This window comes from Argiope bruennichi, chromosome 10 (genome assembly GCF_947563725.1).
Source record: "Argiope bruennichi chromosome 10, qqArgBrue1.1, whole genome shotgun sequence".
NCBI lineage: Eukaryota > Metazoa > Arthropoda > Arachnida > Araneae > Araneidae > Argiope > Argiope bruennichi.
In genome coordinates, this window is record NC_079160.1 from 45,565,492 (window position 1) to 45,583,906 (window position 18,415).

Genomic DNA, 18,415 nt, shown 5'->3' on the forward strand with positions numbered 1-18,415 from the left:
TAAAAATACATTAGGAACTAAAAGACTGTAAATATTTGGTTTTAAAAATATCTGGGAGCGTATTAAGGATATCATATTCTTTAAAAACCTGTTAAATATTTTGTAAAAATTTATATTATGAGAATATATCCACACGTTTCAATTGACAAACACATTCTGGAATCGCCTGTTGACTGTAAATATCCTGATACTGCAGCAAAATATTTTTAACTTACTGAATCACAACAGTCAGTCATACTTATGGAAAATAATACACAAGAGAGGTCACATCAGGATTTCAAGCTAGGAGTGTCAAAACACGTTCATAGATACACACACAGATAGCATGAAGATATACCATAAGAATAAAAATTATTTATTACAACAAATAGCGCATAAATTTAATTTACACTTGTTCTGGGACTTATTTTTATCGCAAGTATCCTCAATTGTTATTGTAACATTGAATATCAGATTGGACAACATGGAAATACGGAACATTCAAAATAAACTCATTAGAATTTTTTTAAATTTTACGTTCGACAAATCTAAATATTTATCGTTCCTTGAAACAATGTCTTAAATATGTTTTGAAAAAACCATGTTTTATGTCAAAACAATTCCAAGGTTAAAAACAGAATCTAAGAGACATAAAACAAATTATTTATTTGCTAAGAGTAAATCATAGGTTGAGATTTTCGATTTTAACTAATGATGCTGTATTTTTCAGAAATTCTGATTTCAAAAATAACATATTGTCCATTAAAACAAATTATCATGATAATTTTGCAATAGAGCAATATCCATGATATTAAATAATTTCAAATCGTTTGAAAATAAACGATGTTCAGTAAATTTTGAAATACTACATAGATCAATAATAAATAAAATAGAAATTATAGGTCCAAGATTAGAACCTTTTGTTATACCAGAAATACTTTGATTTATACATTGTTTATAATTATATTTTTACTAATATATATTACATACATATTTTAATCATATTTTATATTTTTATATTGTATAGCTGTATTTATGTTATATAGTTACATATTATATTTATAAAAACAACGTAAAAATTCCAATCAAATTCGAATCAAATACCATATTAAAAAATAAACTATCCGATCGACTTAATTCTAAACATTGACATTATCAACATGGATAGACATTAAATAAATAGAAACGACAGTTCAGGATAATGATTGTTGTGAAGGGTCAAAAATTTATATCTGCGATTCACTGAGAGATCATTAAATCATTTTGATATAAAATCAAATTTAATATTTCTTATTACAATACAAATTGGCTCAAATTATAAAGACATAATTAAAAGATAATTTAAAGATAAAATTAAGTAAGCGTCTTGCAGCTGTGTTCAAACTTTAAAATAATCATTTATAGGTAAATTAACATAGTCAGAAATAAAAATATTTTCATCAAAGTTAAACTTTTCGAAACAAAACACAATCACAAAGTCTTTGATTTGGTCACAAAAAATTATACTAAAAAAGCTATTTTAATTTGGCATATGGTTGTTTCTATATTTGTAAAGATATTTATAAAGTTAAAAAAAACTACTTACGTCAGTAAAGTTCATTGTGAACACCACTGGAAGTTCGAAGTACGTAAAGATGATTTTCCAATTTTCGCCAAATACTATAAACGGTCACCCTAGAAATAGCATCTGTTATCCTAAGTATATCAGTATCTTCATCTGGCATTGCAAAAACATTGTTGTTTATGTAACTTCAACATTGATACAGAACAGTAATGGACGATTTAAATTTATGGAATTAAAGAACACATGGAACTTTTATCTTCTTTGATGCCATTTTGATAACAATAAAGTGTAGAATAATTCTTTTTACATTGATTGCAATGTCTGTTGGACTAAAATATGTAAGAACACGACGATCCCATAGTAAAAATTTTACAGAATTCTATTCAATGGTTCTTTTATAATAATTGTTTTCTAATTATTAAAAGAATTTACGACCATCCTGTACATACTTTTCAATACTAGAACGAGGTGGAAAAATATATAACACACAAAATCTTATTTTCTAAAATTTCAAACTCATAGAAAACCAGACATTTCAGATTCGATTCAGAAAGATTAATTCGATGAACAGAAAAATATATTTTTGATAGCATTAAGTATTTTGCTAATACATTTATTCCAGTTTGTTGAATCGTGATCTTTTCATAGCTTATGAAAGTTTCAGGCTTTGCCAATGATCCTTTAATTTAAATAGTTAATTTAAAAACATTTGGAGCTTTATAGAAAAACGAAAACATCTAAGCAAACTTTCCGGTTAAATGTACACTTAGTACAGATTCAGTAGTTTTGGGCTCTTTTGTACCCAACGACACTCTGAGTTTGTTTCTGTGCGTCGAAACAGATGCCTTTCATTAAATCGAAATGATACATGCCGCGACTAAACCATGTTTTTGTAGTTAAATAATAATATCGACGTATTTTAGTAGTTAAATAATAATTTTCTGACGTCACTGAGCCTGATAAAAAAAACTTAATTTTTGTTATAAACCCATAGACATAAACATAGAGAGTTGTTTTATGGAATCCATGCATATTTTAGATGAATTCGAATTAAAAAGATAATTATTATCTGTTCGAGAAATAATTTCATATGAAATTTGATAATTTCTGAGCTTACAAAAAGAATTTTATAAACAAAACAATTTCAGATTCTCACTAATGCATCCGATAACTGCTTAAAGTATATAGATCTGTAGCTTTGTTTTGAATCCATGGATAAAAAAGAACTAAAATTCAAAGGATTCAAAAAATTCATTTGAACCATTCCAGATATTTGTATTCTCAGAACATGGAATCACATAATAGGAATATCGTGCAACATTTTGTGTTAATAAGAAATGTTCAAAATTAGATGCAACTTTGAATATTTCTATCATATGATTATTTTTAAAGCTGTTGTAACAATACAGTTGAAATTCAATAAACTAATTCCAATATCGCAGGTAATTAATTATAAGTCGAAAGAACAAGTTAATTATTTTCCCCCTTCATATTTTTTTTTACGTTGCATACAAAATTAAACTGATTGGTAAAAACAAGGAAAATATAAATTCTGGGGCTGTATTTTGTTTTAGTGTTTAAATAATTATAAGTTCGTGATTTTTACTTCCCTTTCGAAATGCAAAAGGATTAATTAAAATCTTCAAACTTGCATTTAAGCAGAATGATTCTTGCTTTTTAGGAAATCGTTTTGTTTGTTAGAAAGCTGTCAATCGGTGTATGATAAAAATCGTCTGAGAAAGGAGTTGTTTAATTTACAGACGATTAATGAGACGATGAATTGTTTAAATTTATAACTTCATTTTTCAATTCTGTGGCTAATTAAAAGATCAAATTTTTAGTATTTTTAAAAACTTTATTAAAAATTATAACCATAGAGCGAAGCATTCACCACAGCAAGGCTAAAAGCTGGAAAAGAAAGAATTACGAGAAAATATTTGGAGCTTATATGGCTTCAAAAAAGAATTTTTCTAACATTTAGCTGAGTAGGCATTTATTTTTATTCACATGTGTTCCACGTGTATTGCAGTTCACGTGGGGCAGTGAAAGCTACAGAAGTTAGACTCTGAGCAGCCAGATATATCACCTTAACGCAGATGTTAAAATGTTTTTTTTATTTTTGAATTTAAGTGATTAGAATATATATATGTGTGTGTTTGTGTGTGTGTGTGTGTGTGTGTGTGTGTGTGTGTGTGTGTGTGTGTTAAGTCATTTCCTTTATTTCTTTTAATTAGTATTAATTGGTTAATTATCTACAGATTATACTTTATTTTTAAGCTTTTCCTCATAATAACAAAGAAATTTTTTTATTATGTATATTCATTCATTTTTTTATAATCGTCTTAATGAAATATAGTTTTATTTTTAATAATGTATGTATAAAATCCCTTTCTAGGAACTTTTTAGCCGCATATTTTAGTTTATTTATAATCTTTTCTAAATAATCACAAAAGAGTAATACTATTCGATTATTAATCATATTCACGCACTTCTTTTCTTATTTACAGTGACCCACCGTTGTGAGCGAGGCCAAATGATCGTAGATGTAACGACGCAGCATCCATTCAGGGGCATAATCCACCCCCGGGACTACAGGTCGGGTCCATGCGTCGCACAGGGACGAGGGGGCAGGACCACCACCCTCACCCTGGATTTGCACGCGGACAAGGACGACCCCCGTTACTGTGGGGTGCAGTTCAGAAAGGTGAGTCCACTTTGGAATTTTCTGATGCTTATAATAATAATCAAATGAGTGTATTTTGGCATTAATTAATAATTCCTAATGCTTGCTTTTGAGTATCTTCATGCAAAAAAGTTTTATTTTATAAACATCAGGTTGAAGCTAACAATTGTATTGAATTGTATCCATTTCAATGTACTTTCAATACACATCTCATTTATTTAAATTCATAAATAGTTAGTGTAATTATTACTAATTATCCCAACTATTATAATTACTAATACTTGCTGTTAAGCATTTTTACGAATTTGTTATATGTTATTTCATACATCCCAGGTTGAAGCTAAAAACTATTAAATTGAGACCGGGATAGCCTGGTTGGTAGGGCGTTGAATTCGCATCCCTTGTGTTGTGAGTTCCAACCCGCCAGCCGAAGACTCTCCGTGTATGTGGTGGTGGCTGGCGCACGTATAAATCTGTCGTGGTCACAAAGTCCTCAATGTCTAGAGCAATACCACTGGGGATACTGTATCAGAGGTGATCGTTCTCTGCTTCAGGTCTAAATTACGATCTGTGGTTGAATAAATGAAGTCCACCCTGTAAAAGGAGTTGTGACGCTTGAGTAGCTAAGTCATACTCTTGGCCCTAGATGGCGCTACTGAAAAACAAGAGATGTAAACATTTCAGCTTAATTCGCTAACTTAGTCTGCGGGCTTGTCTCGGACAAGTGCCATCAGGAACGACAACAACACTGTTAAATTGTCTCATGCCATTTTCAGTACATATCTCATTTATTTAAATTCATAAATATCTGTAATAATTAATCCTAATTATCCCAACTATTATAATCAATAATTCCTAATACTAAGTTAAGCATCTCCTCTAATTTGTTATGTGTTATTTCATCCACTACAAGTTGTAGTTAAAATTGTCTCGTGCCTCTTTCAACGCACTTCTCCTTTTTTTTTTTTTTTTTTCCTTTCTCATCTATTTAAATCCATAAACGGTTGGGATAATTATTCCTATTTATCGCAAGAAACGAACCTGGCATATTCTATGCTTATTAGATTTGGTTACTTAGCAAATTAAGTCATTTATTTTCCATTTATAACAAGGACCGTTATTAACAAAAACTCAGTTCAAAGACCTGGTTACATCTCCCGACACATTGATGGGGTCGCGGTGGCCTGGGAGAACCGTCGTGTAAAGGGGCCTGTTGCACGTTAAATCCGTCCTGACCAAACGTTCTCCCGCTGGTGTGGTGTGGATAGGGGGGTGCTAGCTCAGGTGTCGTCCTCGTCATCTGACCGCAGTTCAAAATGACGAGGTCCGTCCCAAAATAGCCCTAGTGTTGCTTCAAACGGGACGTTAATATAACTAAACTAAACTAAACCCGACACATTGACGATTGAGAATTTTCCTCAGAATTTTAAATACTGTGGAAAGGGGAGTAGTTAATAGGTTACACTTTTTCTTTGACATTTTCTTTTTTTTACGAGAAAGAGGTGATAAATAACGAACTCAATTACAAAATCATGAAGAAGCACAAATTATAATATTTTTATGAAATGGACGACGAAAATTTATTCAAAAGTATTACAGTAAAAGTAATATATAAAAGTATATAGTAATAATAATATAAAAGTAATATAGTAATTATGAAGCATTATAAAAGGTTATATAATATTTGTGAAGCATTATAAAAATATTTTAATGGTATGGACGACGAAAATTTATTCAAAAGTATTACAGTAAAAGTAATATATAAAAGTATATAGTAATAATATAAAAGTAATATAGTAATTATGAAGCATTATAAAAGGTTATATAATATTTGTGAAGCATTATAAAAGATTACATAATACTTGTAAATAAATAAATAAGTTAGAGCCCGGTCAAAGTACTAAACCTATTACTGATATGCACTTGAGAAATACATAATCCTTTTCAACGTATGATTAATAATGACCATCTAGAAATTCAACTATAAAATTGAGCCAAGATTTTCCGTTGATCAACATTTCACCTTGTTATAACGTAATGAACTGCGATATTTTCAAGAATCAATTGTTTTCACTACCGCATTAGGGAAAGGTACAACAGAAATAAAATTAATTTCACATTTTATATTGTATATTACTATACCGTATGTTATGATCTAGCTGTGATTTATGCTTACTGTATAACAATTACTTTCTATATGTACTTTATGGCATGGTTGTCATGAAGAACTAATTATAAATCATCTGTGAAATCATCTTCATAAAATAATCTAGAAAATTTATATAATTCGATATATTTTTAAAAATACATAATCCTCATTTTAAACAAATTGTTTTTTAAAAAACAATATGTTTATTTTTTTAACTTTCTATATGTACTTTATGTCATGCTTGTCATAAAGAACTAATTATGAATCATCTATGAAATCCTCTTCGTAAAATAATCGAGAAAATTTATATAATTCAATACACTTTTAAAAATACGTAACCGTCTTTTTAAACAAATAGTTTTCAAAAAAATCGCCAAGCTTCATCAAATGAGTCGCCAAATTGGCATTAACTTTCATGAGAATTCTCAGTCTTGTCTAAAGTTAGTAAGAACTATATTTACATGCATCTGATGACTGATTCATAGTAGAAATAAAAAAAATAACTAATTTGAATAAAAAATATTTAAAACAATAAAAATTTAAAGAAAAAATTTAATATTAACATATTAGATATTTACAATTAATTATAAAATTTTCTGAATAATGTTAATAGTCATGATTGAATAGTATAAAATCTTAGTGAATTAGGATTTTGGGTTATATTACCTCGGTTATTCACTGCTTATATCCAAAATTGCCAGAAATGAACATCCTTTATCGGTTCACTTGCAAGTAATTTTTTCTTTGATCTCTTAAGTTCAATATTTAGACGGTCCCTTAGTTCCATTCACATAACTGTATCAACAAACTTTCCATCGTGCTGTACTTGAACTTTCGATGTATTTGTATCCTATTACTTTATTTTCTGCTCCATCGATTTTGAAACAATCAAATACGAACAGCGGGACCAAAGTTAAGTCATTGAAGAAATAAGTATTATTCCCTGAATTTCTCACTTGATTTCCTTGGCTGAACATCATACTTATTTCAGTATCCAGAATAGATTTTTCAATTGGGAGAAAAGCTACTCGAAAGCGCTTTAAGATTGTTCTTACGTTAATAATTTGTGTAAAAAGTACTGAACATTACTTTGAGTAAGATTCCAATTTTTAATATATACGCGCATTCTTACTTGACATATATAGTAAATACTATATTTCTGAATTTTTCTGTGTGAACCGAATCTTGAATTTCTAGAAGGAACAAAAATACAGAGTAAATGCAAATGATTCACCCGAATTTTTTAAAAATCATATTTTTGAAACTACTGCACATATTACAATAAGTGAACATGAATTTATCAGTTAAGAATGTTCGATGTATGACCCTCCTGTGACACGACATACGTCCAATCTGTAATCCTATTCGTTTCAAACATTTTGTAGCATCACTCTGTCAATGGTCCTGAATGCTGCACAAACGTGTTCTTTAAGTTCTAGCAGTGTTGTTGGAATTGGTGGGGCATAAATAATGTCTTTGATGTCACCCCACGAAAAGAAATCACATGGTGTTAGATCTGGGGATCTCTCTCTGTGCAAAAACTCCTGTCTATCATTTGGATTTCACTCCCAGCGTTCAATGAATGGGCTGCCATCTGTTGATCAATGGTAGAAAAAGCGATATATTTCTCTTTAAATTCATATATCACTTATTGTAATTGTGAGTACAAATTATGAACCCAATTTAAAATATGATTTTTTAAATTGGGTTCATAATTTGTACTCACTTTGCACAATGTTACGATAAATGCAATTACACAATAAATGCAAACATATAATTGCAAAAAAAAAAAAAAAAAAAAAAATTAAAATAGATAAATTTTTTTAAAAAAAAGTAAAAGCGTGATAGATTTACTATAAAATGCTAAATAATTGATAAACGTTAGGAAGAGTTTCTATAAATTGATTTATCGAGACTCTGGAGTCAAACGAAAGGAAAACTTAGGCTAGGATCGAATCTAAGGGGAAAAGTTAGAAGGAAAATTTAATGCACATCTGTTGTTGTGACTTATGGCACTTTACAAGCCCACCGGCATTTATCTGTCAGCGATTTAAGCCGAGTGAGCGTCTCTTGTTTTCTTCAACAGCGCCAACGAGGGCCAAGAGTACGATTTAGCTACTTCATGCGTCACATTTCCTTGCACAACCCCTTTTTACAGGGGGCACATTCACACACCTCACAGATAGAACACAAAAGAAGAATAACCATGCTTCCAACTAACTTCATTTTTAAGTTATCTTATTCACATACTGTTGGACAGTCAGACGTAATTCAAAACATTTTTTTTCTCGTCCTTATGGAGGTCTGAATCGTGTCGATTCATCAAAATCTCGAGGCCAAATTTTTTTTTGACGACTACAGTAGTTCCTCTTTATATGCTTCATATTCTAGAAAACAAAAAAGCATCTAAAAACGACTAAACTGGAATTGTTGACCGGCCTGTTGCAGCTGCTAGTCTTACTTCCCCATTCATCTGTCTTCTTAACTCTTCAGCGAAAGCATCGGTATGAAAGATCCTTAATTCCTTTCTAAAAGGAGATCCTTTCCTTTCTACATTATGCACGTATTTGACGTAAAAAGGCATCCGCTGAAAGAGGACTTTCGGTTCTACGAGTGTCCGAAGTGTCACGAACTTTCGGAATCAAGGTCGGTGCCGGATTTGATAGAGGAATGCTTTTGTCATCTAACCTTGCAGCTGACCCTTGCCTCCCGAACAGAATGCTGCACAGGAGAAATAAAAGAAAAATATAATAATAACTTCTTCGAAATTCATCATCATTTCCTTCTTTTATTCCTTTCTATATTCCATGCGAATGAGAAAGTGCATTATTAAGGGGTCGATGCCATCTGTTTTGTAACTTAATGCCTGATTCAAGTGGCATAAATCTTTTAAGAAAGGAAAAGCATTTTAAAATATGAATGCTTTGTAATATTAGGATTTTATTCGGTGAATTAAAAATACTCCGTATTTTAAAGACAAGTCACCATAGCATAGCATGAAAGCATAAGTATGTAGTAATAATTCAGAATTTATTCATTTTTATTTCATGGGATGTCAGAATATTTTTGTATTTATAAAATTACAATGGTGATGTCTTCTATATAAACCTGACCAGAAATGGCATTTAAAGTGGTATTAACTGCTTTACAATGCAATAATTTCATTTTTGAAATTAAATTTATGCTGCATTTTAAAAGCAATTCAGAAATGCATAGATTGTTTAATTATATTTTCCATGAGAAAGTTATAAAAAATGTTGTAAATAATTGAATATTTGCACTTTAGCACTGTTAGAATATTTCGAAAATGCTGCGAAAAAATAAAATTATAATGTTAAACTTCGTCACTAGATCATGCATTTAGGAACATGAATGTTTCGTATTTCCAGGATTTTATTCTGTGAATTAAAAATGTAAGCTCTATTTTAAATTCAACTTAGCAATGTATAAATTATTTATTTAATTATACTTTTTTATAAGTGGACACTGCAAGAACGTCGTAGCTTATAACATGTGCTGCAAGAAACATTTATTATTATCATGCTTATTACGTGTGTTGTAAGGATGTTTCAAAATTTTTGAATAACTAAAATTATCTTTTTAAAATTTTTAAAAGACCTTTTAACTTTCTTGCTTCAAACAACCCATATTATATAATTTTATATAACTTCACATACTATTTATTGAAAAAAATGCATAAATAATATTATATATACATATATTATTATGCGTATACTATTTATTGAAAAATTGTATAAATAATATTATATATACTTATATATATTATGTGTATGTGTTAATCATTACTTTATATAAAAATCTGTCAAATCTTTTTATAATCAAAATGAATTTTTTATAAACAAAAGAGTAATATATCAATAAACATGATGTCTCAGAATTTTTCATTAATGCAACAACAAGATATAAATTTTGAACTCGCTTGTTTTATTGTTCCTTTCTTTGGCGGCATTCAATACCAATATCTTTGAAAGATAATTAGATAATAATTCACTCTTTCTGTTAGTGAGTATTAACTTTAAAATAAAAAAAGCAATTAAACCCATTAATTTTGGTTTAAATTAATAATATTATTATGCCGGCGAAATATATTATAAAGTCCAGCATCGGATAATATTGTTATAACATTGGGTATTCAATCCAATCTGTTACAAAAGATATTGAACATATTCGAAAATATTGATTCTAAATGGCGATTTAATATAAACCATCGTTTTATTTCTTTTAAAAAAGGCCTTCTAAGTCGAATTCAGTTCATAGATTAAATATATCTTAAAAGCAAAACAATAAGTAAATTTTGAATCTAACTCACGTTTCGTTTGAAAATATGTAAAAATTGTTATAGTGATATTAAATGGATACTTATGTTTGAGGGCACTTTAAAAAATATGTAGTTGTTATAAAATAATAATAGTTGATTTATTTATTTGATTAATATTCTCTAACTGAAAAGTTTGATTTAACATCGTTATAATCTTTATAAGAATTACAATTATTTATACTATAATGTATTTTGTTTCAAATCTGAGTTGAATGCTAAAGACGTGCTCTTTTATTTTATATAGCCCAGTTCAGGTGATGTTACAGTAGCATTAGCTGTAAGAGTTCATCCAACATTAGAATTGTCTGAAGACAAATACTTTTTCTTAACCTGTGGAAAAGCAGGATTCAGAAATGCTAGGTAAGCATTTTTACACCCCTTAATTTCCGAGAGTCTCTTTTACGAATTTAAAGGGATAATCCATATCTTGAAAATAATCCAGTGGTTGTAATATTCCATATCTAGTAATAAAGCTCAGTTTGAAAGTTCTCCTTTTTTTAAAATAAATTAACTTTATCGTTTATTAATATTTTAACTATCCACCAATGTTATGAGGAAAATAGCGTACATTGAGGAAAGGAAAAAGTAATAGTAGTAGTAAAATAATTCACTCAAAAATATGCATAAAAATCTGTTAAAAATTAAGCCAGGAAATATTCCTTTAATCAGAAACCCAAATAACTTATCAACATGTCTAAAATTTTTAAGTTTTTAAAAAGATGTAAAGATTTTAATATTTCTTTATTTTTGTTCTACTTTTATTAAATATTTAAAATAAATTGATTAGAATTTTTGGGAGAAAATACAAGATGGAATAATTTTTTAAATTTATTTTTTCTTGAGATTTCTAATTTTTATTCAAGTAAATTAGTAAAAATTGAAATCATTGATATAAATTTCTCTCAGAATTGTGCTGCCATCTATTGAACTCAGAAAAATTATAATTTCAACATTTGCTCTATAGAGGGCAGCACGAAACATAAATCTTGCCTAAAAAAAGTTCGTTTTTTAAATCGTTTGCACTTCCAAACGAAAATTTTGCTGTCAGTATTTTTTTCTTTCCGTAATTTCATTCTGTTAGAGAAAAAAAAAATATTTAGAAGTGAGAATTCATAAAATAAAATAAGATGAATAAGTAAATGAAATTTTTAAGAATAAATTCCTGCAGAATCGATCATATTAAAATTGGATAATTATTTTGGATAATAATGAAATATGGATTTTTCCGCATATATTGAAAATGTCTTTAAATTTTTAGAAAGTAGTTGAAAAATTAACTAAAATGTTACTAATTAAATGTAATTAATTAATAACATTTGATTAGTCAAATAATGCAATTAATTAAAACAATAAATTGCATAGTGTAAAAGTAATCAAACATTTTTAAATGTCAAAAGCAATCTTAAGTAGTTGAATTTTACACATTAGCTTTCTTAACATACTTTTTTTTTCTTTCTAGAAACGAAACTTCAAGAGTTACGTTAAACTTTTATCATGACAACAAAAAGGTTCAAGAGCTTATCTATAATCAAGATTATGAACTAAGAGCTGCAATGACCAAGCCTGATGGTATGTTTTACAAATTTTTAAAGAATTTTATTTTGTGGAGCAGCAATTTGTTGCTATCCAATTTTCAACAAATGTATTCTTTATAATTAATGAAGCATTGCATAATGAAACAATGAATGAAGAATCAAGGAGAAATAATTTATTTCTTCATCTTTCAGGCATTCACAAGCTAAAAGTGAGGTCTTGTCTGAGTTTCTCTTCAAACACAACAGAAACGCCTTTAATAGATGGGAATGGGTAGGTATTCTTAGAAATATTATTCATTTTTGAATGAAATTATTAATGTTGAAAAAGCCAATATCAGACTTACTCAATTGTTAACGCATTTATAAAATGTTGATGTGTTTCCATTGGGAAAAAATTGAAAAAGGACAATTTTTAATTATTGAAATTACTGTGCATTTATAATACTATTTTTTGAAAACAATTATATTTTTAATTTCTTCATCATTTATAAGTACAGGAATGTTTTTGAATGTACTGTTATACATAATAGTAATTGACCTAAAACATTTCAATACTGTTATTACTGATATCAAATAGGAATTATTAAGCGTGTTTTATATAATTGTAGAATGCAATGGATTTTCTTTGAAAAAAAATATCCACTTAAAATGTGTGAGCATTTTATATTAAAATTTAATTCAAAAAATTTATTTTGTTATTTATTAATGTTATTTTATAATTTAAAAAAATATGTAACATTAAAATGTGCAATATTTTAATAACACTTTGCAATATTTAATAACACTTTATTTAACTTTGATTGTGATTTTTTTTCTTTTATAATTAAATTAATATTTACTACAAATTCAAGCAATTAGTTATCAATATTTATTTCGATATAACATTTAGTCTTCCAAATTTTTTTCTCTTATAACTAAATTAATATTTACTACAAATTCAAACAATTAGTTATCAATATGTATTTCGGTATAACAATTAGTTATCGATATTTTTACTTTTATAATTAAAAAAATATTTAATATAAATTCAAATAGTTAGTTTTTGATATTTATTTCGATATAACAATTAGTTAGAGATATTCTTTCTTTTATAATTAAATGAAAATTTATTACAAATTCGATAGTATCGATATTTATTTCGATACAACAATTAGTTAACGATATTCTTTCTTTTATAATTAAATGAAAATTTATTACAAATTCAAACAATTAGTTATCGATATTTATTTAGATATAACAATTAGTTAACGATATTCTTTCTTTTATAATTAAATGAAAATTTATTACAAATTCAAACAATTAGTTATCGATATTTATTTCGATACAACAATTAGTTAGAGATATTCTTTCTTTTATAATTAAATGAAAATTTATTACAAATTCAAACAATTAGTTATCGATATTTATTTAGATATAACAATTAGTTAACGATATTCTTTCTTTTATAATTAAATGAAAATTTATTACAAATTCAAACAATTAGTTATCGATATTTATTTAGATATAACAATTAGTTAACGATATTCTTTCTTTTATAATTAAATTAAAATTTATTACAAATGCAAGCAATTAGTTATCGATGTTTATTTAGATATAACAATTAGTTAACGATATTCTTTCTTTTATAATTAAATGAAAATTTATTACAAATTCAAACAATTAGTTATCGATATTTATTTCGATATAACAATTAGTTATCGATATAGCAATTAGTTACCGATATTTATTTCCATATAACATTTAGTTATCGATATTTTTTTTCTTTTATAATTAAATGAAGATTTATTACAAATTCATACTAGTTATAAATATTTATAACATTTTCGCACCAGATTTTTTTTTTTGAAATTTTTTCATGATATATAATTAAACAATATCGATGTTCTGTGAAATAATTATTTGATAATTGTATAAATTAATAAAATATATCTCATTTCTTTTAGATGTCCGTTGACTTCATTCCTAACACCATTCCATTACAATGACACAAGTCACTCTGCCAATGCGCACTTATCTTCCATATTCAAATTTCCCGATTCTAATAAAATTTATGTCCAGTGCGACATTGTACTGTGCAGAGGACCATGTGAACAGGTAAAAAACATTTTCATTCTTTCTTGTAACCAATATTCATTTCTTATTAAATTAAATGAAGCGCTGTAAAGTTAGTTCTCAGATGTTATAATTAACTATATATATATATATATATATATATATATATATATATATATATATATATATATATATATATATATATATATATATATATATATATACAAAAGTATTAGAATCAAGTTAATAAGAAAAACAAAAATCAAAAAAATTAAACCAAAAAAATTATAAAAATATAAAAAAATATAAAAAAAGGAATCCTATAATTGCTATATCGAAATTGCTAATGATAAAGCAATAGTTGGTATATACGATAAAAGGGATGATTTCAACTTTAAAATAACAAAACTATGTAACTACCATTCCAATCTAAACTCTAAAATTTTCAAAAATCTAATTTTCTCACAAGTCAACAGGATCAAAAGGGTTTGCAATAATAAAAATTCTTATATTGAAGCATCAAACAACCTCCTTAAAAATTTAATTAAAAATGAATTTCCTAGAAATTACTGTAATGTCAATTTTTTAATTAAACAAGGTATGGTTTGGGATTAATCCTTTGGCTTAAATAAAAATAGAACTTTCCTTGCATATTGGATTACTCAATAGATGGCGCTGGGAGCCTACATCTGTTTACATAATTTACCGCTAGTTTTTTAAAAACAGGGAATCACAATCAATAGTTTAAAGTTTTCTTGACTGTTAATGGTATGTACTGGCCTTTTCGTTTTTAATTTTTAATTTTGTGCTATTTTTTGTTTTTTATTGTTATTTTTGTTATTGTATTTTTACTTTGTTGTGGTTAATTTCTTCTTATTTGTTGTTTTATATTTCCTTTCTGTTAAAATGGTATATCTCTTGAGCATAATTTCAGGGGATTTTCGGGTCACGAGGAATCATTTTTAGACAATGTCTGTTTTTCCTCACAGAAAAAATCCCTTTCTTTGAATCCCTGCCTGAGGGTGACCCTTGAAAAAGTCTTCAGGCCGGATTCTTTTTTTATATTTTTATAATTTTTTTGGTTTAATTTTTTTGATTTTTGTTTTTCCTATTAACTTGATTCTAATACTTTTGTATTAATTCATCTGTGTTTTAGAAGTAGCTGCAATTGCGCTCTCTAAATACTACGAAGTTCTTTTTTTTGGTTTTAGTTTAAATAGGTTATAAATTTTAGTTGCGATTTCGAAACTGTTTTTGTTTCGTTTTCATTTTAGTTTCGTTTTCAAACTTTTTCTTACTTAAGATTGGTTATATATATATATATATATATATATATATATATATATATATATATATATATATATATATATATATATATATATAAAAATCTAATTTAAATCTTAATAAATTTTCTAACTTTTATCTTAATTTAGACCGTGTTAATTTTAGTCTAAAATAGTCTGTTATTTCCTGATTCAATTCCACTTTTTCATTTAACTAATTATATACTCCCTCTATAAAACTGCTTACTTCATCAGGTTCACACTCTCCGAGAGAAGGGATAAAAAATCTTTAATGTTTACCTCATTCTTTTAAAGATACCTAAATTTCCCTTTCCTAAGTCTACACATGTCAAAGAAATCCCTTCAAAATCTCATTGTAAAAACCATTGAGGGGAAAATTTCGGTTTCTTTTGCTCTTCTGCTTTTGTATTGCGATGTAGACTGACCTATTTCTGACCACTTATTCTTGTACATAAATTATGCCTCCGGGGATGAAATAAATCCCGGGCCGTAACAGAAGATAATTATTGATGGATTGATGCATTTCCTATGTCACTGAAATCTGATTGCAGAACAGGAGACAGAAAACTGTTTTGAATAAGAATATTTTTAATGGTACCGAAATACGATTTCTTAAAGAGGTTCTATATAAAGGGTGTTTCTTCAACAGGTCCCGTGTCGGAGACCTTCTGAACCACTTCCCAGAGCTCTTCCTCGTGTAAGAAACGGAACAGAAGATGGACAACTGATGGCCTCCACTTCTGCCTATATCATTGAGCCAGGAGATCCCATACGTAAGTATAGATTTCATTTTTAAATATTAATTTATATATAGAGGAAATTCAAGAATGCTTATTCTTTCTTATTATGGTGGTAGTACAATACCAGTAGAATTTTTTTTGGATATATACTAATGCATATGCTACACCAATGATTTATAAAGATTTATATCCCACAGGGAAATTGTCTGCATTTTGTGTAATCACCATATAGAAAGATTTATTACTTCATCCTATTGTTTAACTTAAAGTGTAATGAGTAGATTTATGGTTCTCTAGTCGCCCTTGGTGGTAAGCATTTTGCCAAAAACGTGTTTAATTTCAGTTGAATCTCTCATGCGTAATTCCATATTCATATTACTCTCAACAAAATAATTTTATGAATCGTATTATGATAGAAATTTAAAATAATTTATTAAAGTAGTCTTTCACCTTTTTTTTTTTTTTTTTTTTTTTTTTGTTTCCATGAACGTGTCTAGGTTACAAGAAGTACTTTTCGACTTTATCGGACATTAAATTACTTGTTGTCAACACCAACTTCACTTTCTTTTTTTTCATATAAAATATGATATTGATTCCATCTTTAGAACGATGAAACACATATTCACCTTAAAAGCATATTAGTTGGATTAAAATATGTTGGTAAAAATAATTAAATAGTTTCAATTATAATTTCTGAATTTACGGAATACATTAATTTCTTAAAGAGTTTTATTCTCAGATTTTATAAAAAAAATTTGATTAAACAATAAAAAATATTCATTACGATATTAATTAAATACATATATGTATAAAATTACTAGCACAATTTTATTAATTTTTATTGATTTAAGGACATTAAATAAATATTTATGCTGATAAATCTTAATTTGAAATGATTTTTAAATGAATAATGATTGTTAAATGATTTTTTTTTTGATTCTAAAAATGAAAAGTTTTCTTGAAATTTAAGTACAGAAATATTTTTAAAACTTTGTTTAAACAGAATAATAAATATTTTAAAGACGAAATAATAAATATTTTTTGATTCTAAAAATAAAAAGTATGCTTGGAAATTATGCAAAGAAATATGTTTTAAAAATTTGTTAAAATTAAGACAAAAAGAGTGCTTGATAACTAAATCGTTCGATTGGAAATTGTTGCAGTATAAATGTTGAGTAAAAATTATCTTTGCAAATTATCATTAGAGTTTTAATTAATATATATACTTAATTAATATACTTAATTTTTAACTGATTAAAATATCATAATTTCGAAGTGAATCGCTCCGAAGTGCATATTCTCAACGCTCAAAGTATATTTGTGCCAAATTTAGTGATTTCAGTCAAATGAGTGACTCTGTAGAGCGTTGACAAACAAATAATTCGATTTTAATAATAGAAATGAAAGGAGGTAAAAATCAATGATTTGTTGGTAGAAAACAAGGGAATAATTAATGGTTTGAAATAGTAAAAACGAGCGCTTTCTAACTATCTATATCCATTCATTTGAAAAGGATATTGGATATGTTGGGTCTAGGGATTGCAATACCGGTATACCGGTATACCGAATACCGGTATTTTGAGCCATTTGTACAATTTTGTAATACCGGTATTCACAAGTTTAAATACCGGTTTTTCGGTATTTACTAGAAATTTTTAAAATTGTCTCCACTATATGTTCAGGGATCGCCAACATAGCAAAATAGCATACGTTTTTGTTTTTATGTCTCCCTAACGGGCGAAATTAATTAACTAATGAATGGCTTAATTAATTGCTTAAATCTAAATTAGAGAAACATGGATTATCCCTGAAAGAAGATATTGTATCCATAATGACTGATGGAGCAACAGTTATGAAAAAAGTTGGAAAGTTGATTGGTGCAAATCAGCGGTTGTGATATGCACATGGAATTCAATTAGGAGTAATAGATGTATTATACCAAAAAAACAAAGAACAGAAGAATCCAAATACTGTGGATATAGAAACTTCGGATTCCAACTTTGAAGAGTGTAGTGATTGGATTTTGAAGCGTTAGGAAATAAACGTTCATAGATGGCGCTAGAAAACTAG

General features: G+C 27.5%; 1 protein-coding gene across 1 annotated transcript in view; it reads left to right on the forward strand.

Annotated features, from left to right (window-relative positions):
• Positions 1-18,415, forward strand: part of LOC129987922 (uncharacterized) — a 94,280-nt gene that overhangs the window by 70,782 nt on the left and 5,083 nt on the right. The window contains exons 3-8 of the mRNA XM_056095921.1: positions 4,051-4,247; positions 10,959-11,074; positions 12,174-12,283; positions 12,442-12,520; positions 14,193-14,343; positions 16,255-16,378. Coding sequence (XP_055951896.1) covers positions 4,051-4,247; positions 10,959-11,074; positions 12,174-12,283; positions 12,442-12,520; positions 14,193-14,343; positions 16,255-16,378 — 777 coding nt within the window. The remainder of the gene's footprint in view (positions 1-4,050; positions 4,248-10,958; positions 11,075-12,173; positions 12,284-12,441; positions 12,521-14,192; positions 14,344-16,254; positions 16,379-18,415) is intronic.